The 27,819-nt window shown below is 35.4% G+C and overlaps 1 protein-coding gene across 2 annotated transcripts; it reads left to right on the top strand.

Annotated features, from left to right (window-relative positions):
- The first annotated feature begins 35 nt into the window (after positions 1 to 35).
- METTL14 (methyltransferase 14, N6-adenosine-methyltransferase non-catalytic subunit) lies at positions 36 to 26,447 on the top strand. Of its 2 annotated transcripts, none has more exons than XM_040475067.1 (11): positions 36 to 229; positions 4,325 to 4,413; positions 5,322 to 5,422; positions 8,191 to 8,271; positions 8,621 to 8,708; positions 13,121 to 13,211; positions 14,406 to 14,547; positions 19,975 to 20,067; positions 22,114 to 22,230; positions 23,404 to 23,614; positions 24,986 to 26,447. In XM_040475067.1, exons 2-11 carry the CDS (start codon positions 4,374 to 4,376, stop codon positions 25,288 to 25,290), a joined length of 1,269 nt encoding a protein of 422 aa, XP_040331001.1. In that variant the 5' UTR covers positions 36 to 229; positions 4,325 to 4,373; the 3' UTR covers positions 25,291 to 26,447. The 2 variants fall into 2 exon arrangements, with proteins under 2 accessions (XP_040331001.1, XP_040330990.1); XM_040475056.1 differs by having other exon boundaries at positions 37 to 229; positions 5,335 to 5,422.
- The last annotated feature ends 1,372 nt before the right edge of the window (positions 26,448 to 27,819 follow it).

Genomic DNA, 27,819 nt, shown 5'->3' with positions numbered 1-27,819 from the left:
CAATCCTGGCCGCGCCGGAAATACCTATTGAGAAAGGGCTAAGGGACATCCTGCTGCTTGAAGGTCCTGGCGAATCTTGTTCCACCGACTCCGGTGAAAAATTGGGAGGGTACTATCTGCTAATTGTCAAGTTTTCGGGGCAGTGGGAAACAAGAGTTGGGATATGGACAGCCGCTTGCAGGAGATCCGGGAGCGGCAGAAGTTACGGCGGCAGCTCCTGGCGCAGCAGGTCCGCGGCCCAGGGAGGGATCGCGAATGCGCGTGCGCGGTTCCCGCTTCTCTCCCCTGCCCTTCGCCCCGCTGTCTTTCCCTATCTACTGCGGAACCTGCCTTTCTGGTCCCGCGACCATGATCCTAAGGCCTACCTACCCTTGTTCTCGTCTAACGCAGTACCCCGAATATTCTCCATTTTGTGCAGCGATTGTGGTGTTGCTAAACCGAATGCCACTCTTGGTCTTCAGCAACATTATAGAATCGCCTAGTGTCTGGCGCAGGGCTCAATGATGGGGATACAAAGATTTGGTCTTTGTAAATAAATTACCGTAGTTCACGCAAGGAGTGACTTGTTATCCACTAAGTTTCTTTTCACTGTTTACATCGTATTCTGTGTTTTGCCTTTCTTCTTAGCACCTCATTGTTGAGATTGTGGCTTCCTTGTGAAATAGATTCATAGTATTTTCTTTGGGATCATGTCTAAAGACTGCATCGGAAGTAGCCTGAACGTAAATTTTAGATTGTGCATCTTTTGTGTTGCAGTCCACTGTGCTATGTGTATGGTGTCTTCGTCATCACCCACCGATCATGTATGAATTCGTAACTCCTATCAGTTGTAGCAAATCCTTGAAACAGGTAGCATTATCTTCACTTACCGAATAAAGAAAGAGAGGCCAGAGAGGTTAAGTAATTTTTGCTTCATGTCACTCATCGCTAGGCCAGAAAATTGATCCCAGGTTTGTCTCTCCAAAGCTTGTTTCACCGCTTCTTGTGTATAAGCTAACACTTGATTAGGAGAGTGCACATGCAGAAAATGCAGATGTACACTTCTACTCTAAGAGGCTGTGTTTCCCATTCTGTCATTCATATTAGTAAAAGTGATGGAGGAAATGCTAAGAGGCTGTAATGAGACATCTTAATGTTATTTTTTTTCAGAAATGAGACTTAGTTTTAGTAAATGGAAATCTGAAACCTATACTCTTATGATCCAATGAAAAGGTTTATGGTATAGTGTTTAAAATGTGGGAATTTGGAATCAGATCTGTTCTGTCCCTCTGGCATGATCTAGGACAAATCCGGTATCTTTTCCAGGCCTTCTTTTTCCCAATTTGTTTTAGCATGTTGTCTTCAAAATGTTTAATAGCTTTGTTACCACGGAAAAAGGTTCTTATTCTTTAGTTTTCAATTCAAACTTCTATTTGAGTCAAAATGCATCCATAAACAATTATTTTTTGAGTGTCTTACTATGTGCCAGGGGATCTAGTAGTCATTGGCAATTCAACTGTGAATAAAAAGTAGTCCCTACCCTAAAAGAGCTTACATAGTGCATAAAATTTAATAATGGGTGCTGTTTATTCTATGTATCCCTTCTATGTATCAAGACTCTGCTAAGCTTTTTATATACATTATCTTCATTCATACAAGTCAGATACTATTTGCATCTTATAGATGCAGAAAACAGCTCAAAGAATTTAAGTTGCATGACTAACGGTTGCCTGAATGACCCAATCAGTAGAGCATGGGACTTTTGATTTTGGGGTTGTAACTTCGAGCCCCATATTGGGTGTGGAGATTACTTAAATATTAAAGAAAAATTAAGTTACATACTGAAGTCCACAAAACTGGTAAGTTCACAAGCTGCAGTTTTAGGCCTTTCTATGCTCTCTCTAGTACACTAGCTGCCTCCTACTCTTCTTGTTGGATAGGAACCATTTCACTTAAGTAAAAATGTCCAATATCATTGACAGACTTCCACTTTACCAGCTAATTTCAGCCTTTCTTTCAGTTGTCCTCCATATGAACAATACAGAATGGTTTGTTACTCTCCAGAATGTGATTTGTGCAATAAATACTTTATGATTTTTGTAAAAATTGTCCTCCTAACTTTCTGATTCTGTCCATCCTCTATAGCACAGCTCAGATCAGAACTTTGTAATGAAAGCTATTGTGATCTCTCTCTGGCTTATTAGGCTCTTCCATGGAGCTTATGTTGTCCTTACTGTTAAGTACGTTATTTATGTTACTTGTTACTTGTTGTTACTTGTTAAACATCAGCCATTTATGCCTGCTTTTTACTTAGCTGTACCTTTATTTTAAAAAATCATACAAGGGTGCCTGGGTGGCTCAGTTGGTTGAGCATCAGACTCTGGATTTGGCTGAGGTCATGATCCCAGGGTCATGGGATTGAGGCCTGGGTCAGGCTCCATGCTGAGCGTGGAGCCTGCCTAAGATTCACTCTCTCTCTCTCTCTCTCTCTCTCTCTCTCCCCCCCTCTCCCCCTCTCCCTCTCTCCCTCCCTCCCTCCCTCCCTCTCCTTCTCCCTCTCCCTCTGCACCCCAAAATTTTTAAAAAAAATTTTTAAATGCTATATGCTTTTAAATGATACCAAATTTTCCTAATTACTCAATATATTTAGTGCTTCCATAATGGAAAATCTATGATTTACCTATTCCAGTCATTCCATGATTTTGGAGGGGGGGCATGAGATAACAATTATATATGAACAGAATTTTGACTTAAGGCATTTCTATTGTAATACATTGTATTCTAATGTAGGCTCTAGTAGGAAATCTAGGTTCATTCAAATATTGAGCATCTACTATGAGTCAGGCATTATACAAGGTGCTAAACATACAAATACAAAGAAGACAGAGTTCATCCCTTTAGGGAGCTTACATGTCACTTGGGGAGAAGTAAATAAAAGTAAAGATAAAATAATTGAAGTATAAAAATACTTGGAAGTTGTGATAGATGATGAAACAATATAAATAGGGAATAAACAAAAGTAAAACGTAAAATCATTGAAAGCTGTATTAAGTGCTATGATCTGAATAGGAAATAAGATAAAAAGGAGAAAAGTGGAAGCAGGCTATTCTTTGTACTCTTTAAGGAGCTAACTTGTAGTCATCCAAACAGAGGAGGCAGTCACAGGGAAAAAAGTTAACATTTAACTATGGGAAGTAGATGTGTCTTCTAACTAATGAGAATAGGGTTCAGGAAGATTTTATGGAAGAATTAAAATTTCAGCAACAGTTATAATTGGAAGAGATTTAATATTGGAGAAACCTTAGGGAGGTCATGAAGTGGGCAGATAAAAAGACAGTGACAATTATTTAAGATCAAGGCTGGGGACTAGAAGCTCAGATATTTTAGTGTATCTTCTTCCCTTTCCTGAGCTAAAAGGCTATTTAGTGCAGATTTCCTCCTGTCCTTCTTGTACTTAAAAGTATTAAATGGTTCCTCATGGCCTGCAAATTGCATTCTGCACTTGTTGGTTTCGTATTTATTTACTTATTTAAGGTTTATTTATGTGTTTCGAGAGAGAGAGAGCACAAGTGGGAGAGGGGCAGAGAGAGAGGGAGAGACAGAATCCCCAAGCAGGCTCTGCACTTTCAGCACAAGCCCAAAGCAGGGCTTGAACCCATGAACTGTGAGATTATGACCTGAGCTCAAGTTGGACGCTTAATCAACTGAACCACTCAGGTGCCCCTGTTGGTTTGGCTTTTAAAATTTTCCATGAACTGATCCTATGTAGCCAGCCTATCTCAACTAGTAACTTGTTGTATTTTGCAAAATTCCCAACTGCTAAACATAATTTTCATACCCATTTTTTAGGTATTAAAATTTAGTATTGTGCCTGTAAATCACTATATAAAGACTTGGCTTGAATAAAACTGGATAGATATTTATTACAGCATGGGATAAATAAGGTATAATATGTGAGCTGATGGATGCAAAGTGTTTAACATAGTGCCTACCACACTATGTATACTATATGTTAGTTGCTTTTTTGTTGTTATTGCTCCTACTACCAAATTATGTTTTATTATTTACTTAAAAAGTAGAGGATCGGCTAAAACTGTCTTAATTTCAAATATAATGAAAGTATAAAATGCTTGCCAACTCTCAGATTTGTTCTTAATTAACACAGTTTTGTTCCAAGGTATTTCCTGTTTTTCCTGCAAGGTAATTAAGCCATTTGCTTGCTGAGGTAGTTAGGGTTTTTGGTTGTTTTTTTTTTTTAATACTTGATATATTAAATGTTGCTACAAATGTCTGGAAAGGCAATCCAGTGCTTTGTGATCTAATTTTTCATTTTGCCTTTTCTCAGTTGGGAGCTGAAAGTGCTGACAGCATTGGTGCTGTGTTAAATAGCAAAGATGAGCAGAGAGAAATTGCTGAAACAAGAGAAACTTGCAGGTCAGTTGAATAGTTTTTGTTTGGGTTTTTTTAGTGATGTTACTGTTGTGAAAGGCTTATTGTTTTAATAAACAGATAATCCTAGGTATGAAGGTAAGTAAATCATAGATTTTCCATTATGGAAGCATTAATGCTTGTTGTGACAAGCATCAAAATAAAGATTTCAGGGGTGCCTGGGTGGCTCAGTCAGTTAAGCTGATTTCAGCTCAGGTCATGCTCTCACGGTTTGTGAGTTCGAGCCCCACGTCAGGCTCTCTGCTGTCAGCACAGAGCCCACTTCAGATCCTCTGTCCCCCTCTCTTGCTCTGCCCCTCACCTGCATGCGTGTGTGCTCTCTCTCTCTCAAAAATAAATAAACATTTAAAAAAACAAAAAAAATAAAGATTTCAGAAACATGGGTTTTTATTATTCATGAATTAAGAAATACTTATTTTTCTGAATATGTTAAGTTCCCATTCATAAAGTAGTTAGAAAATGGAATGTTAGACTAAGGGTTAGCTTAAAAACCATAAATAAATAATTATATTTATAAGTTTCTTATAAAAGAAAACACACTTTACCCTAAAAATGGTATTCATTTGGTAGTTCACAAAGCACTTCAGAGTTTTTCAGTATTCTAGTTCTTAATTTGAACATCAATTTTGCTTAAGACAAATTATATGATACATAATATGGAAGTTTATTTTTGCCATACATTCCTTATAAAAGCTTAGTTTCTGATTTGGTTGCTTTCTCATAAAAGTAAAATACAGAATTATCAATCAGGTTGTGTGACTTTTTAAATTTATAAACCAGATGGATAGATTCTATTTAATCAGGAAAAATGTACCTTACTCTTTTTATAAACTGTTATTTAATATTAATAGCTGCACTGGTACATCTTTCTATATCTGTGTGTGATACATCAGTTTTAATTTTCAGGGCTTCCTATGATACCTCTGCTCCAAATGCAAAACGGAAGTATCAGGATGAAGGGGAGACAGACGAAGACAAGATGGAAGAATATAAGGCAAGTAGAGAACAGGGAAATTTTATGGTCAGGAAAAAATAAGTCCTTACAATAATAGATTGTTATCCAGGAAAACAAATTTGATTAAAAACTTAATTTTAAACTTTGTAAAATAATCGTCAGTAGCATATGTATACAGGCATACCCCAGAGATATTGCAGATGTGGTTCCGGACCATCACAATGAAGTGAATATCACAATAAAGCAAGTTAAATGAAATTTTTGATCTCCCAGTGCATATAAAACTTAGGTGTATACTATCTTACAGCCTATTAAGTGTGCAATAGCATTATGTCTGATAAAACAAGGTATATACCTTAATTTAAAACTACTTTATTGCTAAAAAATGCTAGCCATCATTTCAGCTTTCAGCAAGTCATAATCTTTTTTTGTTGGTGAAGGTCTTGCCTCAATATTGCTACAGCTTCTACATCAGCACCTGCTGCTTCACCTTACACTTTTATGTTACTGAGACGGCTTCTTTCCTTAAACTTCATGAACCAACCTCTGTTAGCTTCAGACTTTTCTTCTGTAGCTTCCTCACCTCTCAGCCTTCATAGAATTGATGGGAGTGAGGGCCTTGCTGTGGATTAGGCTTTGGTTTAAGGGAATGTTGTGGCTGATTTGATCTTCTGTCCATATTATTATAGCTTTTTCCATATCAGCAATACAACTGTTGCCTTTTCTTACCATTTGTGTGTTCACTTTCTTATCATTTGGGTGTTCACTGGAGTAGCACTTTTTAATTTCCTTCAAAAACATTTCCTTTGCATTCACAACTTAGCTGTTTAGTGCAAGGGACATAGGTTTTGGTCTTTCTCAGATTCTGCATGCCTTTCCTCATTAAGGAAAATTAAGCTAGTAATTTCTAGCTTTTGACTTAAAATGAGAAATGTGCAATTCTTCCTTTTACTTGAATACTTAAAGGATGTTGGAGGGTTATTAATTGGCCTAGTTTCAGTATTGTGTCTCAGGAAATAGGGAAGCCCAAGGAGAGGGAGAGAGGGGAACAGCCAGTTGGTGGAGCAATCAAAACACATTTATTAAGTTCACCATCTTGTATGGACTCGGTTCATGGTGCCCCAAAACAATTACAATAGTAACATCAGAGATCACTGATCACAGATAACCATAACAAATATAGTAATGAAGAAGTTAGAAATATTGTCAGAATTAATAAAATAAGATACAGAGACATGAAATGAGCAGATACTGTCAGAAAGTGGTGCCAATAGACTTGCTCAAGTCTATTGAGCACGGTTGCCACAAACCTTCAATTTGTAAAAATTGTAATGTCTGAAAAGTACAATAAATTGAAGCACGATAAAATGAGGTATGCCTGTAATCGATTAAATTAAGATCTTTATTTCAGTTTCCTCATTTTAATGTAAGAGGTGACATATAAAGCATAAGGCCTAGTAGCCACTGACAGTAATATTCTTTAGTAAGAGTAAGGAAGTGTGTGTATCAGAAACTGGATAATTGGATCAGGTTTCAAGTGGCTAGAATATGGTCTTTTTTGAGAGTTGTGTGATTCCATGTTTATTATATTGGGTAGTACAGTTAAAATATTTTGACATCTCATGTGCTAGACAGCAATGTAGAATTGTCTCTGAAAGAGGCTGAAGGAAAAAAACCCAACTTCTAAACGTATAATTGCAATATTTAGTTGAAAAGAAAGTATTATGGGGGCACCTGGGTGGCTCAGTGAGTTGGGGTTCCAGATCTTATTCTCAGCTCAGGTTGTGAGTGCAAGTCCTGTGCTGGGCGTGAAGCCTACTTTAGAAAAAGAAAAGAAAAGGGTCCCCTGGTGGCTCAGTCGGTTAAAGCATCAACTTTGGCTCAGGTCATGATCTCATGGTTCTGTGAACTCGAGCCCTACATCAGACTGCGTTGGCAGTATGGAGCCTGCTTGGGATTCTGTCTCTCTCCCTCTCTCTCTCTGCATCTCCTTTGCTAGTGCATGTTGCTCTCTTTTTCTGTTTCAAAATAAATAATGTCTTGAAGTTATAAAGTGTCTTGATATTTTGAAGATATAAAATACAGATATAAAGATATTTTGAAGATATAAAATAATAATATTTTGAAGATTTTAAAGAAAAGTATTATGTTTAAAAAGCCTATCTCCATTTTTTAAAGTTGATTGTTGTACAGCTATATTTAATAGAGAAGGGAATAAATAGTTTCAGTAAATCTCTAGGAATTTCAGTGATATAATTGGCCAATCTCATGAATACAGTTTTGTGCATTGCATTTTGGTATATGTTAATATGCAACTTAAAATTAGTGATTATTTTATTGTGATCATTTTATTTACTTACTAAATATTGTGATTGTATAAATATGTATATTTTACCATATACAGTTCCTTATATTTTAACATTTTGATTTATAAAAAGAGTTTCATATGGTTTTTAATAGAAATAAAATTGCCCCATTGGTGGTCATATCTTTCATGATTTGAACTAAATTCTAATGTTAATAGTATGATACATGAGATAATTCTAGACAATTCAGTCAACAAAATTAGTAGTTATATTGATTTATCATTTATTGATAAGATGAAAATTTTTACTTATTATAAACATAACTAATTGGATAATGATGAGAATGCAGTCTTCAGTGTTTGACTTTAATGATAATTTGAAAAACTTATTGTATCTCAGGAAAAGAAAATACTTATATTGAGTCTTAATACTCAAGATATCATAAATATATAAAATATTCCTCGTATACATAAAATGTCTACTTAATCTTCCTTTTCCAAGGATGAATTAGAAATGCAGCAGGAAGAAGAGAATTTGCCATATGAAGAAGAGATTTATAAAGATTCTAGTACTTTTCTGAAGGTAAATTTTCAAATCATTACCCTTCACATTTCATCTCTGCATGAAAAGATTTTAAATGCTTATTTTCAATATTTTTTCAGTTATTGAGGGATCATTATTTTAAAATAATCATTTAAAATTATTCTTGAAATAGTCTGATATTTGGCTATTTGGGATGAGATAATGCTGTATTAATGTCTGTAGCTACTGAAGAGTAATGCTGTCAGTTACTGTGTTTTCAAATATTACTAAATTTTTTTAATCTATCAATTTTGATTTTGTATCGTCTCATAATAAAAAATAAAGTATAGAGTTAGTGCATCTGCCATTAGAGTAAATGCTCTTAATTTAATTTTGACTTTTTCTTTAGGGAACGCAGAGTTTAAATCCCCATAATGATTACTGCCAACATTTTGTAGACACTGGACATAGACCTCAGAATTTCATCAGGGATGTAGGTATGTTAGATTTGTTGGGAATATGCTATTGCTAACCCTTGATTACATTCATGTGATTTATCCGTTTTGTGGATTATTTCTAACAAAATTATTTTTCCTGGCTTGGCTTCCCATTTCCAATTTCAGTACTTCTAGTATCCCTCCTTTTCCATCTAGCAGTGTTACTCTCTCTCTTCCCTTCCTTCCCTCCTTCCTCCTACCTTCTTTCCTTCTCCAGTTTTGTTCTGTGACTATACTTGCATTTTTATTTTATCTTCGTTTATTCCCTCTTCATTGCTTTTCCTTTCTTTCTGTAGATCTGATTTTCTCATCTATATTATTTTTTTTTTCTTCTCCCTGAAGAATTTCTTTTAACACTTCTTGCAAGTCAGGTCTGTTGGCAACAAATTCCCTTAATTTTTGTTTTTCCAAAAAGTCTATTTTTCTTTGGCTTTTGAAGAATAATTTCACAGAGTATAGAATTCTTGGTTGGTGTTTAATTTCTTTCAACACTTTAAATATTTCACTCCAATCTTTTCTTGCTTGCATGTTTCTGAGAAGTTGGATAATTGTTATCTTTGTTCCTCCATAGGTATGGTGTCTTTTTCCTCCAGTTTCTTTGGGATTTTTTCCTTTATATTTGATTTTCTGTAGTTTGAAAATGATATGCCTTACGTTTAGGGGGTTTTTTTGGCATTATCCTGCTTGGTGTTCTCTAAGCTTCTTGAATCTAGTTTGATGACATTAATTTGGGGAAATACTATTATTTCAACTATTTCTTCTGTTCCTTTCTATTTTCTGGTATTTCTGTTATACATCTTACATTTTTGTAGTTGTCGCACAGTCCTTGGATAATCTATTTCGCTTTTTTTTTTTTTTTTTTTTAGGTTTTGTTCTCTTTGCTTTTCAGTTTTTGAGGTGGCTGTTAAGATATCCTCAAGCCCAGAGATTCTTCCCTCAGCCCCTGTTCAGTCTACTAATAAGCCCGTCAAATGCATTATCCCTGCATTTACAAAAACAGCTTTATTGAGAGAATTCATAGAACTCACCCATTTAAAGGATATAATTCAATTTTTTTTTTTTAGTAAATCGAGTTTGTGCAATCATTACCACAATCTAATTTTCATCTCTCCTAAAGAAACTCAGTACTCATTAGCAGTCGGTTCCCATTCCCTCCCCTACTACTCCCCCCAGCCTTAAGTAACCATTAATTAACTTTCTGTCTCTATCAATTTGCCTATTCTAAACATTTCATATAAATGGAATTAGACAATATGTGGTATCTTGGGACTGGCTTCTTTCACTTGTCACCTTGTTTCTGGGATCACTGATGTTGTGACATGTGTCCGTACTTCATTTATTTTTACTGCCAGATAATATTCCATTGTATGTATATACCACATTTTATTCATTAATTTGGATTGTTTGTACTTTCTGGCTGTTATAAACAGTGCTGCATGAGTATTCATGTGAAGTTCTTGTGTGAACATACGCTTTCGTTTCTCCTAGGTATATACCTAGGAATGGAATTCTTGGGTCATGTGTTAATTCTGTGTTTAACTTTTGGAGAAACTACACAACTGTTTTTCAAAACAGTTTACATTCTTGCCAGTTTCTTCCTGTGCTTGACATTTACTATTATATATCTTTTTGATTATAGCCATCCTAGTGAGTATGAAATGACATTTCATTGTGATTTTGACTTGCATTTTCCTAGCAACTAATGATATTAGGCATCTGGTCACATGCTTGTTGGCTATTTAAATACCTACTTTGGAGAAATATCCAAACCCTTTGCTTATTTTTTTTTTTTAATGTTTATTATTTTTGAGAGAGACAGAGAGCAAGCAGGGAAGGGGCAGAGAGAGAGGGAGACACAGAATCCGAACCAGGCTCCAGGCTCTGAGCTCTCAGCGCAGAGCTCGATGCAGGGCTCGAACTCACAGACCGCGAGATCATGACCTGAGCTGTAGTCGGCCGCCCAACCGACTGAGCACCCAGGTGTCCCCCTTTGCTTATTTTTTAATTGGTTATTTGTCTTTTTATTTATTACATTATAAGAGTTCCTCATATATTCTCAGTATAACTCTTTTCTCAGACCTATGGTTTGGAAATATTTTCTCCCATTCCATGTAGTGTCTTTTCATTTACCTGATGGTATGATTTGCAGCACAAAAAAAATTTTAATTTTGATGTAATCTGATTTTTGTTGCTTATAGGCAGTGTTACTTTTGAAGTAGAAACTGATTTTAGTGTTTTCATGAGTAAAATTTAGATGCAGCATAAAAAGTCATGATAATGCTAAGTGAAATAAGCCAGTCACAGAACAAATATGCAAGTACTTACAGAGATACCTAAAATAGTATATGTAATATGATAAATACCTACACTTTCATGAGATACTTACATAGTCAGATTTCTAGAAGCAGAAAATAGAACAGTGGTTTTCAGAGACTGGAGGAAGGGGAAAATAGGGAGTTGTTAATTGGTGTAAAGTTTCGGTTATACAAGACGAATTAGTTCTAGAGACTTGCTGTATAGCATAGTGCTTATAGTCAACAATGTTATTGACTCTAGTCAATAAAATTTTTAAAATTTGTTAAGGGTAGATCTCATCTTAAGTATTCTTACTACACGCGCACGCACATGCACACCCTCACACACACACACACACGCATACACACACCAAGAGGAATACAAGAAAACTTTTAGAGATGATGGATAGGTCTGTTACACCTATGAACGTGATAATTCATAGGTGAATGCATATATCTAAATTCATCACATTGTGTACATTAAATATGTTTGGTTTTTATATATCAATTATACTTTAGGAAAGCTGTTTTTTAAAGACACCTGACTCTACTGTGATTAAAACCTAACTATAATAACATCTTCAAACTTGCTTTATTTGAAATTTGTTTTATAACCACTGATTGAGGAGGCTTTACAAAATCTTTCATTTTTACTCTTTGATGTTAAAGTTATTAATATCTGTACTTTTGGTTTTTATTTATTTATTTTTTTATTTTTTTTTCAACGTTTATTTATTTTTGGGACAGAGAGAGACAGAGCATGATGAACAGGGGAGGGGCAGAGAGAGAGGGAGACACAGAATCGGAAACAGGCTCCAGGCTCTGAGCCATCAGCCCAGAGCCTGACGCGGGGCTCGAACTCAGGGACCGCGAGATCGTGACCTGGCTGAAGTCGGACGCTTAACCGACTGCGCCACCCAGGCGCCCCTGTACTTTTGGTTTTTAAATTAGGTTGCTTATATGATTTATACTGTTAGTAATATGTTTCCTGGGGGGGGGGGGGAGGAAAGAAAACCAAATAAGAGCTTTTAGGAATCCTTGATATTCGAGTGCACTTATCCCTACAGTTTTTTAAATAGGCAATATGCTGTTTTACCTAAAATCTTTTCTGAGCTCAAAGATCTAAAATATTTTTGAGGACATGGGAACAGAGACTCTCCTGTTTTTAAGTACTCTTTGCCGTACTTATACATGTTTTTTTTTAAGATCTTAAGCCTGAAAATACATGTGAAGATTTGGTTTATAATATGGAGATGTGAAATCTTTACAGTTATAAATATTCATAGAGAAAACAATTTGTCTTGGAGGTGAGAGCTGATCGACTACTAGGGACTCATTATCTTCTTTACTAGATTTGTTCCAGGATTGTGTCCATGAGCCATAGCCAACTAATTTAAGATCATCAGCAGGGTTTCTCTTACCTGTAACTATTCTTTGTTTCTCCTTGTATGTAATCACAAAAAAGAAAAGAAATATTGTCTGTGCTTTTAATAACTATTTAAGAAGCTAACTACCAACCTCAATAATCACTAGATTTTTAAGGGAAAAGAATTATTCTAGCTAAAAAAAAAGGGGGAAAAGCTTGATAGAAGGCAGTGTTTTTTCTTTTCCTTAGAACAGAATGGTGAAACTTAATGCTATGTATGAGCAGATTTAACTTAAATATGAGAAATTAAATGGTGTATTGATTTGAACTGGGCTTTAGAACATCTGGACCTTTGCCTGCATATGGGATTAGGGACATTAGATATGAACTGTTTTAAAAATACTCAAAATAGGGGTGCCTGGTTGGCTCAGATCATGATCTCACTGTTCATGAGTTTGAGCCCACATCAATTAGCTGCTGTCAGCGCAGGATCTGCTTCGGATCCTCTGACCCTCTCTGTCTTTCTGCCCCTCCCCCTCCCCCACTTGTGCTCCCTCTCTCAAAAAATCAACAAACATTTTTAAAAAATCAGTGCAAGAAAATACTTAAAATTAATTTTTTTTAAAAGGACAGGAGACTAAAGTGGTCGTTGTCTATTGTTTTGTTTCTTGAGAGGGCCCGTAACCCTTTGAATTCACTGATACTAACTTAAAGAGTATTAAAATTTAGAATTTACTACTTTTTCTCCTCAGGTTTGGCTGACAGATTTGAAGAATACCCTAAACTGAGGGAGCTCATCAGGCTCAAGGATGAGTTAATAGCTAAATCTAACACTCCTCCTATGTAAGTGTGTTTTCTCCATTGTTTTTTATTCCCAACTCAGCCTTAAAATAGCAGTCTTTTTATCCTGTAACCTTTCTATTTGAAAAAAGTTCAGCACCTATATAGGGTTAACACACTGTGGTTTTCAGTTTGGTAAAATAGATGTGTTTGAAACTCCAGTGCTGAGTACACCAGTAGGTTCTCATTTCTTTTTTTTTTTTTTTTTCAGTTAATTTCCTGAAAATGTCTTTAAATGTTTTCTTCTTAGAAAAATCATTCGTGTTTGTTGTATTCTTGAGTTTCCTAAAATGTTTTCAAGTGATTTTTTCTCTCAAAAAGTAATTTATTTATTGAAGGAAGTTTAGAAAACTTAGATGAAGGAAAAGAATAAAAATTAATTATAACTCAGCATTCAGGGATACTATTCATAGCATTTTGGAATATGAAAATTCATGTTAACCTTTGCTAACCAGAACGTTTTTCTCAGAAATGTATAAAAAGTCTTTGAAATTGGAGAATCTGCCTATTTCACATTTAGCTTACTTCGAACAGTTTGCTAAAATGTGTACTGTTAGTGATGAAGAGCCGCAAAGAAGTCTGTGTGTGAAGAAAAATATTAGCAGACTCTAATATTCATCTAATTTAAACATAGTCTTACATTTAAAGTAGTTTATATTTAAATTACTTTCATACTATGTGGAAATAACTTTTCAGTAATGACTAGTTGTAACATACTAGTTAGCCATAAAAGACCATTAATAGAGAAATAATTTTACTAATAAACAATAAAAGAAAATTACATCCATCTTTAGAAATAGTGTTTCTAAATTTTAAAGCTTACAGATAGTTTTTCTTACTTAAGAAAGAAATAATGTGATATTCCTTAGAGAATTCAGATGATGATGGAATGGGGCTCAGAGACTTACATAGTAGTATGAGTTTTCACTGTAAAAATGAGAGAAGTACATTCTGGATATACATGGGGGAATATGCTATTGGCTTGTAGTGTGATTATATCCATCTTCTAGGGAAGAGTGTTGGTAGATGGTTTACTATCTATACTGAAGAAAGATAGTCCTGCATAAAAAGGTATTCAGTAACTAGTTTATGATTACTTTGTAAATAGTGTTTAGTAATATTTACGAAATTCCTTTCTTTATTATCTGTAAGGTATTTGAAAAACTCTTAGTCACTTTTTATGCCTTAATCAAATAGGTACTTACAAGCAGATATAGAAGCCTTTGACATCAGAGAACTGACACCTAAATTTGATGTGATTCTTCTGGAACCCCCTTTAGAAGAATATTACAGAGAAACTGGCATCACTGCTAATGAAAAATGCTGGACTTGGGATGATGTATGATGAAACTTTCTACATTGTAATTAATTATTTATTTTTCAAATGAATATATATTATTTGGTGAGAAGATTATAAATATTCTTACATTTTTAGGAATCATAATTGCAGATTTATAGCGTATAATGTGACAGAAGATCCAGGGTACATTAACAAATACTATAATATCTTTGGTCTGATTCTTCTTTTTGGGGCTGAAGTTGAGCAGGCAGTGAGTTAGTAGTCTGTAGAAGACTCACAATTCCAGTCTTAGAGTCCTAGCTAGAAAAGTCTAAAAACTAAATGATTGACAACTCTTTCTGCATTTGCCTAGTTTCAGTAAACATTAGAGTATAATACAGAGATAGATAGATATAAAACGATTTCTACTTTTCAAGCAACTTATAATGGATAAAAAAGATACGTAATTTCAGTATAATTGTGATAAAGCTACATTTTCCTAAATAAAATTAAGCAAGCTGATAACTACAGTTAGTTACGTAAAGTCATCTGTTTTTACTGATCAGTAACAAAAATAACAAATATTTGTTGAATACCACTCTGTACTAGGCAATGTGGTAGGTATTGGCGATTCGAAGATGAATAAGACTTGGTACTTGGACTAAAGGAGCACATAGTTAAATGGGATAAATATTGATCTAAACAGATAATTGCATTATTGTTTTGTTTGATAACAGAGGATTACATAAGATGATCTGAGACAAACTGACCAAGCCTTGGAGGATGGGTCACATGAACAAAGAGGAAGTGACATGTTAACAATATAGATAGACTAGTTGGAATTGGCCAGATGAAGAAAGGGATGGGCTAGTGATTCCAAGTGAAAGGAACAACAAGAGCAGAAGGGATGGTGGGAAAGAATATCTGGTTTGTAGGTTGATGTTGTTAGAACACAAGTTGGAACTCTTCTTGAGATGATGTCTTCTTAGAAGCTTAGACTTTTTTCCTGAAGACATTAAGTTGTCTTTGAAGGGCTTTAAACAGCTTAAAGTGTCATATTAGTGTGTGGAGAATGGACTAGAGGAAAAGTCTGGAAAAGAGAGAGCAGTTAAAAGACTGTTGCAGTAGCCCAGTTAGGAGATGAAGGGACCTTGAATTAGAGTGATGGTAGTAAGAATAGAAAGGTGATAAATTTAGTAATGTTTTGTAGATACTTGGGTGAGATCTAGTGATTGGACTGAGGGGGAGAGTTAAGGATGATGCAGAGGTTTGAGTCTTGGGATAAGTGAGTTGAGTTTTCACCAGCTGAGAAAGAGTGGATTTAAGAGTTGGATTAGAGGGGCACCAGAGTCTGACTCTGGACTTGAGCTCAGGTCACAGTTTGTGAGTTCAAGTCCCGCATGGGGCTCTGTGCTGACATTGTGGAGCCTGTTTGGGATTCTCTCTCTCTGCCCCTCCCTGCTTATGTTCTCTCTCTCTCTCTCTCTCTCTCTCTCTCTCTCAAAATAAGTAACACTTAAAAAAAGCTGGATTAGGGGCGCCTGGGTGGCGCAGTCGGTTAAGCGTCCGACTTCAGCCAGGTCACGATCTCGCGGTCCGTGAGTTCGAGCCCCGTGTCAGGCTCTGGGCTGATGGCTCAGAGCCTGGACCCTGTTTCCGATTCTGTGTCTCCCTCTCTCTCTGCCCCTCCCCCATTCATGCTCTGTCTCTCTCTGTCCCAAAAATAAATAAACATTGAAAAAAAAAATTAAAAAAAAAAAAGCTGGATTAAAGGGATTAGATCACATTGAATATGTTGATTTTGACGTGTATGTGAGACATCCGTGTGGAGTCATGATAGGAATATGTAATTCAAAGGACAGACAGATCTGGTCTCAAAATACAGATTTAGAAGATTAGCACATAAAACCCATGAGAATGGATGAATTTGTCCAGAGATAGTGTCTCAATTAAGATAAAATGTGGATTAACAGTAAAGCCTCAGGAAACTTTTACATTTAAGAGGCACATGTAAAAGAAGATCAAAAGAATGGGTCAGAAATGAATAAGGAGAACCAAGAATATGAATGTCCTAGGGGCCAAGGGAATAGGGAATTTCAAGGAGAGAGTAGGCAAGAGTGTTAAGCACAGAAGGGAAGTAGGGAAAGGAAAGGACTGACACTGTAAAGCTGCTGTTTCATAGGAAACCATGCTGAATCCTTGCATGTCCTCTTCTGAGTTAATGATAGTTACTATTATTAATATTATTTAATCTTCAAGATACACCTCCAGTTTTTCCTCCTGGAAGCTTTTCCTTTTATCTTTCTTTGATCCCACTGACATTTTTATTTGTATTTTTATGGCTCTTACCACTTTGAAAAAATCTCATCCTCTGATGATGAATGTAATTTGTGCTTATTGTTGAAATTCAGGAAGTTATACAGTATACTATATTCCCAAGACTTAAGGTAAAAGACATACTGCTCTTGATGCTAATTGCTGAGAAGTATTTCAGATAGGTTGCACAAATTTACATTCCTTCCAGCAGTGTTTAAGAAATACCTGTTTAACCATTTCCTCATCAAAATTGATTAATACATAAAAACAATCTTTGTGAGTTTAGTCAGAAAAAAAAAATTGAAAAAATTAAATCTTTATGTCTTTGATTAGTATAGTTGATCCTTGAACAAAGTGGGTTTGAACTGCATGATTCCATTTTTGTGTGGATTATTTACGGTCGTGTAAATGTATTTTCCTTATGATTTTCTAAGTTACATTTTATTTTTTCTAGCTTACTTTAAGTATAGAGTATACAATACATATAACATACAAAATATGTGTTAATTGACTCTTTATGTCATCAGTAAGGCTTCCAGTCAACAGTAGGTTATTAGTCGTTAAGTTTTGGGGAGTCAGAAGTTACCCTTGCATTTTCCATGGGCGGTAGGGGTTGGTGCGGCCAGCCCTTAAGTTATTCAGGGGTCAGCTGTAATTAGGTTGAACTTTTTTCTCTGGCCAGTCTCTGAGGTTTGGTCACTGAAGGCACAGGAGCTTCACTTATATGTGACAGAACAGACCAATAGGATTTCTGAAATAAAGGAATTCCATTTTATATGCATATTCTTGATTTCAGTCTAATTTCACTGAACAACTCGGGCTAGCATATTGAAAAGTATTGTCTGGCCCTAGGCCCTAAGTTCTTAACTTTTATATGATAATATCCTAAAGAAAGTACCAATAGTTAAAATAATAAATAGAATATAAATAAAGAGTATGAATAAGAAAAGTGTTTGGATTTCACAAGGTATTCTCTTTCACATTAGAGAGTCAGTAGTGATCAATGGATTTTGGTAAAGGATATTAAAATACCAGCTTTTTAAAATACCAGCACTTAGCGTTTAGAACTGCAGTGTTGAGAGAGTAATTTGCTTGATGCTCTTCACTGTTGTGTGTCATCACTTATTTTAGCTCTTTCATGTATAAATATGTAGGAATATGTGTATGTGTGTATTACATATTTACTTATTCATATTCCTATGAGAATATTAGATGAGAGATTTCAAGATTTTAAAAGAAGTATAAAACTCAGTAGGTTAATACATATTGTAACTTATTTACATTATTATTGCCAAATAATGTTTTTCTATTTAGATTAAGTTAGAGATGATATGGTTACAACTCAAATGGATGTTACTAAAGTTAAAATTTTTTAAATAAATGAAATATAAATATCTGCTTGAACCATGGTCTGTCTCTGAAATGTGGCAGAAAGCTAGAAGAAAAAGAATGTCATAAAATGATTGGTTTTATAATCTTTTATATGAGTATGTATTATACCAAAATTTACAGAATTATTGAGGAACTTTTTTTTTTATTTTTTTTTTCAACGTTTATTTATTTTTGGGACAGAGAGGGACAGAGAGAGACAGAGCATGAACGGGGGAGGGGCAGAGAGAGAGGGAGACACAGAATCGGAAACAGGCTCCAGGCTCTGAGCCATCAGCCCAGAGCCCGACCCGGGGCTCGAACTCATGGACCACAAGATTGTGACCTGGCTGAAGTCGGATGCTTAACAGACTGTGCCACCCAGGCGCCCCGTGGAACTTTTTTTTTTAATGTGAATACTTAGCACATACAAGGCAAATAAAATTATAGACTGTAATTTTTTTCTTAGTTTTTTATTTAAATTCCCGTTAGTTAACATACAGTGTAATATTAGTTTCAGGAGTAGAATTTAGTGATTCATCACTCATACACAATACCCAGTGAGTGTCACTAGTGCCCTCCTTACTGCCCATTTCCCATTTAGCCCATCCCACCACCCACCCCTCCTCCAGCAACCCTCAGTTCTCTGTAGTTGAGTCTGTTTTATGGTTTGCTTCTCTCCTTTTTCCCCCTGTGTTCATCTGTTTTGCTTCTTAAATTCCACACGAGTGAAATCATATGGTATTTATCTTTCACTATTTCACTTAGCATAATACACTCTAGCTCCATCCACATCGTTGCAAATGGCAAAATTTCATTCTTTTTGATTGCTGGGTAATATTCCATTCTGAATATATATCCCATCTTCTTTATCCATTCATCAGTTTATGGACATTTGGGCTCTTTTCATAGTTTGGTTGTTGTCAATAATTCTGCTATAAACATTGGGGTGCATGTATCCCTTTAAATCAGTATTTTTGTATCTTTTAGGTAAATACATAGTAGTGTAATTGCTGGATCCTAGGGTAGTTCTATTTTTAACATTTTGAGGAACCTCCATAGTGTTTTCCAGAGTGGCTGCACCAGTTTACATTCCCACCAACAGTGTAGGAGGGTTCCCCTTTCTCTGCCTTCTCGCCAACACCTGTTGTTTCCTGTGTTGTTAATTTTAGCCATTCTGACACGTGTGATGTGATATCTCATTGTAGTTTTGATTTGTATTTCCCTGATGATGAGTGATGTTGAGCATCTTTTCATGTGTCTGTTAGTGATCTGTAGATCTTCTTTGGAAAAATTGGGCTATTTTTTTTTTTTTGGCATTTTAGAACTAAAATGGTCATTATAATAAAATGTGCATATTGATTTATTTTTATCTAGAATTTCTGTAGATGCTGGAAACTATTCCCCAAACATTTACTATATTTCATTTTAATTTTGCCCCTAACTTTGGGATAATTTAAACTAACCTCTTTTTTTCAGTTTATTTTTCTGTAAATCATAAAGTATTGCATTCAAATTACATCTTACAAAAGTCCATAATTCTATAAATATGGTTCCCTGTAACCTCTTTCTGTATAAAGTCAAGTGTATGTATATGTGTGTGTATGTGTGTGTGTTTTCTTAATATAGAATAAGGAAACAGTAGAATAAGTTCTAAGGATAAAATTTATTTTCTAATGAAAATTAGTACATCTAAAAATAGATCTACTGAAAGTCTTGATAAATCTCAGGGGTTATTCTTTTGGATTTAGAATGACTGGGAAACAAAATACTTTTATGCAATATTATTTTGGTTTCCTACAGATTATGAAGTTAGAAATTGATGAGATTGCAGCTCCACGATCATTTATTTTTCTCTGGTGTGGTTCTGGGGAGGGATTGGACCTTGGAAGAGTGGTAAGATCATTTTTTTTAAGTGGATTTTTAGTCATAAGAAAAAATATAAAAAGTTGGAAGATAGATGTTATTTTGTCCTTTGTTTCTTGAATAGTTGCTAAAATACTCAGAAGGAAAAAAATGTGATTAGAAAAGAATGTACAAAAGGCAGTAGTACCCTTTGGTTAGCTAGCATTAGGGTTCAAGAAGTCAAAATATGATTTATTACAACTTCAGGAGAACAGTTTAGGCATTTGATACTGCAACTCAAAAGCAAGCTGCTTAGTGTCATTTACTGCTCATTATGAATAGCTAAAAAGTATTCTGAATAACATTAACTCCTGAATTCCAAATAGAAGCCAAATCAAATTGGAAAAATAACAGAGCATCCGGAACACATAGTTTGAATAATTGAGTAAGAGTGACAAGGAAGTTACATAACGCCTCTTGTTTAAGCGCCTTATGTTTACTTTATTTCAGAACTCTTTTTTTTATTGCAATATTTTGAATTTCTAAATGGAAACAAAATAGCATATGCTTTTTTACCTAAGAATAATGGGAGCATTGTGGCTAAGTATTAGAAGGCTTCATTCAGTTTTGGTCTCAGTTCTGCTGTCCAGCAGTAAAACTTTGGGTAAAGAGATGTTTACACTTGTGGGTTTCAGTTTCCTCACTTGTTAATAGATGATACCTTCCATTTTTAGGACATATTACTTGTTATACAGCAGACGATCTCATTTAATCTTGGCAGTTTTAGGAAGTGTCCATTTGACAGGTGAAGAATTTAAGTAGGATTATATTGAGATAAATTTGTTCTAAAATCCTGAAATTTTACAGTTACTTTGTATTTATAAAATAGCAAGTTTGAGACTATTGAAAAATATTATTGCTTGTGTCGTTTATTAACTCCCAAGGTAAGACTATAACTATTCTGATTGGGAATAGTTACGTTTTGCTGACACCTTTCCAAGATGTTCTGGAAAAGCTAAGAAAATAGAAACATACTATATGTTTTTACAGATATGTTGGTATTTACCCTTTGTAGCTCTAATGCCTGGCTTGGGGCTTGCCTTCTGCCTCCCAAATTAGTTTGAAAATGATTAGGAGGTTTTATCGTTTTATTTATGCAGCAGTCTGTCATATTGGTAAAAGCAGATTTGGGCCAAAAACGATTACAAAAATAATTCAGCATAAGAAATCCTGATGAGCTTTTGTTAATTGATCAGGGCACGAAGATATAGACCCTTGTGATGTATAAGGAATTTCCAGTGCAAAACAGATAAATGTCAACAGGAACAGATACTGATCTTGATTTTTAGATTTTAAAATAAAAATCCAGGTTTTCATTTTGAGGTATTTCTCATGATAAGAGTTTACACAATAAGAGCATTCCTGACATGAACAATACCATCATTATCGTCCTGCACTATTTGCTTATTTCCCCCACTTTACTCTTAAATCAATGAGGGGGTAAGGACATATCTTGTTTTTATTCCCACCAGCTAGTCAGCACCTATATATTGTAGTAGCCCTCAGTATTAGCAAGTAATAAGGTACGTAATTTTAAGTATTTGAGTTTTTTGAAGTTGTATTAAGTATATAAAAATAACATAAGACTCATTTGAAAACAAGCTATCAATTAGAATATGTTCAATAGTTTTTAGCTTTGTCAGGATAGGAAATTGAGGTGCTAGGAATCAAATCATGTTGAATTATTTTATGATTAAAGAGGGACTGAGTGTTTTATGATTTAAAACCCACTTTCTGTTGATGACAATGGAAGGTAGTATTAAAGGATTAGAGTACTATGTAATCCTTTCTATGTTTTGATACTTAACTATATAGATTATATTAATATCTGAAAGGTATTTATGCTTTCTATATAATGGCCATATATTTAAAGACGTTAGTATTTCCTTTTTTCTATTTCTGCACTAAAAATTACTGTAACATCTTGGATTTAGTGTCTCAAACCTCTAGGAAGTTTTTTTAATACTGGTTGGTTATTTTAAGTACTGTTTATTTCTTTTAGTTAAGGATTTCTTTTTTTAATTCTTTCATTTCTAGTGTTTACGCAAATGGGGTTACAGAAGATGTGAAGATATTTGTTGGATTAAAACCAATAAAAACAATCCTGGAAAGACTAAGACTTTAGATCCAAAGGCTGTCTTCCAGAGAACAAAGGTATTGCCTTTACTGTTTTGTTTTCTTTATTTTCATTATTTTTCCTCAGGCTTTTCCAAATGACTGTATACTGTTTAATTTTGGTAGAAAGATTATTTTCTTCAATTTGCACAAATGGCATTGAACAGTATAGAATTACATCAAGTTTAATTTTTAAATTCACTATGTTTTGTTTACTGTGTTTTATTCACTATGTTAAATTCAACCTTCACTGTGCGGGAGAGGGTAGTATATATTTTTGTATGTCCTAAACTGCTGTTAATTCTAAATCACTTTATGTATGGGCTTTTGATACCTCTGAGCCCCACCAGACTTTTTCCCTTTCCCTGAGCCCACAAAAAAGAGGCAGTAGCAAGACTCATAGCTGGCTGCCTTGGAAGCATATTTTTCTCCTTCCCTTTTTCCTATATAAGAACCCTGAGAACCTACACAAGAACCCTTGAGAACCTCTGCTCTATACAACTTCCCTGTTACTATCAGGCTTTTAAAGTTTGTCCCCCAGTCTTTCACTCTTTAGGGAGCCATTTGTGGGAGTCTTTCATATTAAGTCTTTCTTAAACTGGAAAATTCAAAATTCTTTTGAAAATTCTTTCAAGGGAGCCTAAGCTACTCTTGCCATGGTTCATGGAGTCAAGTGAGAGATTAATTTAACCCATACTCCTGCCAGTCAGATTAAATAGAGAAGGTCAAAAAACAAATGGAAAAAAAAAAAAAACTGTTTACTCAACATAAGAAAATGTGAAAATCAGAAGTCTGTATCCATGTTAAAAGGCTCTTCGCCATATAAAAAGGCATCTTGTATATAGTTTTGATCTTGGATTATTTGAGGCCCAGTATAACATCCTTTTAAGATTCCAAGGTCAAGTGCCATGTTTCCATAACTGGTAGAAACAAGTTATTATCTAGTATTGCAGAAAGAAAGACTCCATGGTCATTGATGCAATTCTAAAATGTGATGGCCCCAAGTTTAACACCGTTGTCTCTAGCTTCCCTGGCAATCTTCCCACATCCAGAGATCCAGGCTTTCCTATAGTGTTTTTGCCCATAGAACTATATCCCAAAGATTTGAAGAAATGAAGTCTATTTTAGAATTGGGGACATCAGAAATGTAAAATGTTATGAAATATGACTCTTGATGAAGAGATTAATTGGCTTGCTCTTATTGTTTTTTAGGAACACTGCCTTATGGGGATCAAAGGAACTGTTAAGCGTAGCACAGATGGGGACTTCATCCATGCTAATGTTGACATTGACTTGATTATCACAGAAGAACCTGAAATTGGCAATATAGAAAAGCCTGTAGAAATTTTTCATATTATTGAACATTTTTGTCTTGGTAGAAGACGCCTTCATCTATTTGGAAGAGATAGTACAATTCGACCAGGTAGGACCTCAGAAAAACTCAAAAAAATCTTTTTGGTCCCTTGGGATATAGGTGTCAAGAAATGGTACAGAGTGCTCTGTAATATAACATTCTTACGATGTATTTGATTCCTCTTGCTGTACTTCACATATGCCGAGTTCGTTCCTGTCTCTTCATGGTCCTCTCCTTTCAAATACCTGACAGACCTTTTCTCACACCTCTGTCTAAACTGGCCACCTTCCTGCTCCATTCCCCTCCTTCCACTCCTGTCTTTCCCCTTACTCTGTTTTCTTTTTCTTCATAGCACTTACCATTAGATGAATTACACATTCATTTGGGCTTATGTTTATAATCAGTTTCTCCAACATGCAGTCTCATAGAAGGCAAAGATTGTCTTCCTCACTTCTTTATACCCAACATTCAGATTATTCAGTAAATAATATGATGAAGAAATGTATAAATGAATGAATCATCCTGAAGAAAATAACCATATATTTAATAACCATATATTTAAAGGTCTGTGAAATACAGACCTTTGTTTTATTAGTAACTAAAATACCTGGCTTGTTTGCTTACATGTATAGTGGTGGTGTCTTTTCAAAATTTTAACTTTTAATAGTGTTTTTTAAATATTTATTTATTATTGAGAGACAGAGAAACACAGAGCATGAGCAGGGGAGGGGTAGAGAGAGGGGGAGACATAGAATCCGAAGCAGGCTCCAGGCTCTGAGCTGTCAGCACAGAGCCCGACGCGGGGCTCGAACTCACAGACTGCGAGATCATGACCTGAGCCGAAGTTGGTCACCTAGCCAACTGAGCCACCCAGGCGCCCCCAAAATTTTAACTTTTTGTGAAATCAGTGTAATGTAAATTTACTATTTTGAAAAAAAGAAAAAGACTTATGTTTGAGGGTGGAGGTAGAGATGGAAACATGGGAATGAATAGGAGCAACATGGAGGTTAGTGGTTGAATTTCTAGCACCTATCATCTGGGGTAATATTGTTGAGAGTAGAGGCAAAAGTTGGCTCCAGGATTTTAACCAGAAAACAATGGTATCATTTCCCCAATTAGGAAGGTGAATAAAGTTTATTACATTTTCACTGAGCCCAAACTCAGTGTAGTGTGTAATTTTTTTCTAAGTGCTACTCTCACAGAATGTGAAACAAGGATGGAGATGAGGAAGATAAGTTATAGTCATGCAGGTGAAATAAAAGATATATACCTATGAAGTCTGTATGACCATTATTAAATACCATGTTTTCTATAAAAAAGATGAATATGAGGTGATAGGGGCATCTTTAAAAATGCATTAGAGATTTGAAATAGCTCCTAAGGGACCAGTAAGAAAGAACTGGAAACAAAAAAGATAATCTTTCTTTCCCCCTATTTCAGGCTGGCTTACAGTTGGACCGACTCTTACAAATAGCAACTATAATGCAGAAACATATGCATCCTACTTTAGTGCTCCTAATTCCTACTTGACTGGATGTACAGAAGAAATTGAGAGACTTCGACCAAAATCACCTCCTCCCAAGTCTAAATCTGATCGGGGAGGTGGAGCTCCCAGGGGTGGAGGAAGGGGTGGAACTTCTGCTGGCCGTGGTCGAGAAAGAAACCGATCTAACTTCCGAGGAGAAAGAGGTGGCTTTCGCGGGGGCCGCGGAGGAGCACACAGAGGTGGCTTTCCACCTCGGTAACTTTGTTAAGACACTGGTCTATTAACACCCCTCCACCTTCTTTACTGTAGTTTGAGTTCTCATTGGGAGACTTAGTGTAGTACTCACTTCCACCTGGCACTCTGCTATAGTTTCTCTAAGCTGCAGGAACACCTTAGCCAATCTCCCGTGCAGTTGTCACACACACTGTTGTGTGTCACACACACTGTTGTCCAGGATCAACATCATCCTGCCTTTGGTCGTGTGCATGTAACTGAACAATGCAACAAATACCTTCCTTTCAGAGACCAGTTTATTCTGATAGATTCCAAGTAATTACAAAAGCTTTTGCTTTTTAGAAGTAGTTTAAGTGAACAGTGAAAAAGAGCCATCTGTAGTATCACACCAGTGCCAAGACAGATGATAGTAGCCATCCTGCCACTGCTGTCACAGCAAATGGAAAGCTCTTTGGGAGCTTTGATGGAATGGATTTGGGACAGATGGTTAACTTCTGTCAGGGTTTTAACATTTTCTTGATGAAACAATAAAAAGAAACTTTTTTTTTCTTAAGAATCTTGAACTCATACGATTTGACTGCTACTCAGACATTGAGAGACTCTGAACAAAATCACCTCCTCCCAAATCTAAATCTGCTGGGGGAGGTTGGTGCGCCCAGCGGTGGGCAGAGAGAAAGGTAGAATTGAGTAGGCAGACAAAAAAAAGAGAAAAAGCTCATTATAATTTCAGTTGCATTGCTACAGATGGCTGTTAATCACACTTCTTAAGCAAAGAAGGACAACTCTCCAGGTGTTAGAACTTTGGTGTAGACTTGAACTTGGATTGACCTTGAAAGCAGCTTCATATCCCTTAGCAGAATAAAGAAAATGGAGGCAACAACAGAGAGACCTGGTTATCAGGTGTTTTGGGGAATAAAGTAATTGGTGATGAGGAAATAACATCTTTAAAATTGTTATGGAGAAAGCTTAATATAAAAACTAATTACAGAAAACCCTTAAGACACCTTAGAAAATGGAACTGTAGTTGCCTTTTATTAAAACCATATGGTGTGTTGTTTTTAAGAGACTGGTTTTGCAGATCAGTTGGTTGTATACAACTATGCTGTCATTTCTCTTTCTGTACTGTAACTCATGTTTTAAATGAATTTGATGAATGAAATAATACCATTATTCTTGAAAAATGTATTTTTTATTCTGTGTATAATTTTTCTAATGAACTTTAAACCTTTGAAATGTGGTAGTATGTTTTCTGTAAGTGGAATTGCCTTTGTTACCAAATGAATAAGGACTGACCTAAGATCAGACTCTTGTTTTGGTCTGTGATGCATTTTAGTAGCCAATTCTGAGCTTTTCATCGGCTCGGATTGTATGTAAAATAAGGTTATATTACACACACTAAAGACTCAGTTTGAAGATAAGGACTGAAAATAGATAACAGAGTTGAGATCCTAAAAAGCCTGCTGAATTTAACTTGTTCAACCTGTTAGTAGTTTCTAGTACAACTATTGCATTTGAGTAATGCCTTTCTTGATGTAGATATGATGATACGAATCACAGTTAGTTAGGCTTTTTACTGAAATGATAGTTAATTTTCAACTTACAAAGTATCTATAGAGAACTGTATTTGTCAAAGTTGATGTGAGAATAAAGAAGATAGATGTTCTAATTGCCCAGTTTGGGTCTTTAGAAATACTAGTTAAGAGGTGACCCTGTCCTGTAAATGAGACTCCCTAGTGTGATCCACACCCCAGGCCTAGCCAAGGGAAGGCAACATTCTTAGTGCTTATATGGCATAGTTACCTGTGAGATGTGTATCACAAAGTCATCTTAGAGTTAGGAATGGCTACTTTGTAGGTTGCAAGTTAAAGAGAACCACTTCCTACCTATTAGAGCAAATAAGAAAGGAGTAGGTGATGGGAAAAAATGCAAGGCCTAGAATTATCTCTTTGACAATGTATTGTGGAATTTTTATAGCATAAGATGGTTTTGGCTCACTAGTTTTGCTACCCTTCACTTTCAATAAAGGTTAGGGTATCATTTTTATCATAGAATCTTTATTCATTGAGGAAAAGTTTCCAATGAAAACTCATTAATCTGACCTCTTCTGACTTCTGATCATCTTTATACTTACATGTCTTAAATTTTCAACAAATTATCTAGGAATTACCCCAAATAATTTATAGTTGCTTCACTTACTGATTCCTAATTGGGGACACAAGCTAATAACTGTGAAATAACCCTACACTTTTTTTTTAGTTAAAAAATTTTTTTTTTTTTTTTTTTTTTTAAAGTTTGAGAACAAGCAAGCAGGGGAGGGACAGAGAGAAAGGGAGAGAGAGAATCCCAAGCAGGTTCTGCACTGTCAGTGCAGAGCCTGACGCAGGGCTCACACCCACAAATTGTGACATTGTGACCTGAGCCGAAGTCAAGAGTCAGACGTTTAACCAGCTGAGCCACCCAGGAGCCCCAATTGAGTTTAAAAATTCTAAGATCAGCATACCTATTATATATAATTACAATTCTAAGTATGCCAGTCCAAATGTTGATGTTTATT

Source organism: Herpailurus yagouaroundi, unplaced genomic scaffold, assembly GCF_014898765.1.
Source record: "Herpailurus yagouaroundi ecotype Mexico unplaced genomic scaffold, PumYag 28, whole genome shotgun sequence".
Lineage (NCBI taxonomy): Eukaryota > Metazoa > Chordata > Mammalia > Carnivora > Felidae > Herpailurus > Herpailurus yagouaroundi.
The sequence above is the reverse complement of the archived record's forward strand: the minus strand, read 5'-3'. Positions and strand labels throughout refer to the sequence as shown.

Bases quoted from the DNA above. Each gene is read 5' to 3' on its own strand.
- METTL14 (XM_040475056.1), top strand. From the start codon at position 164: ATGGACAGCCGCTTGCAGGAGATCCGGGAGCGGCAGAAGTTACGGCGG. The intron at 8,272-8,620 runs GTAAATTTTCAA...CTTTTTCTTTAG, and splicing joins ATTCTAGTACTTTTCTGAAG to GGAACGCAGAGTTTAAATCC. The intron at 23,615-24,985 runs GTAGGACCTCAG...CCCCTATTTCAG, and splicing joins AGATAGTACAATTCGACCAG to GCTGGCTTACAGTTGGACCG.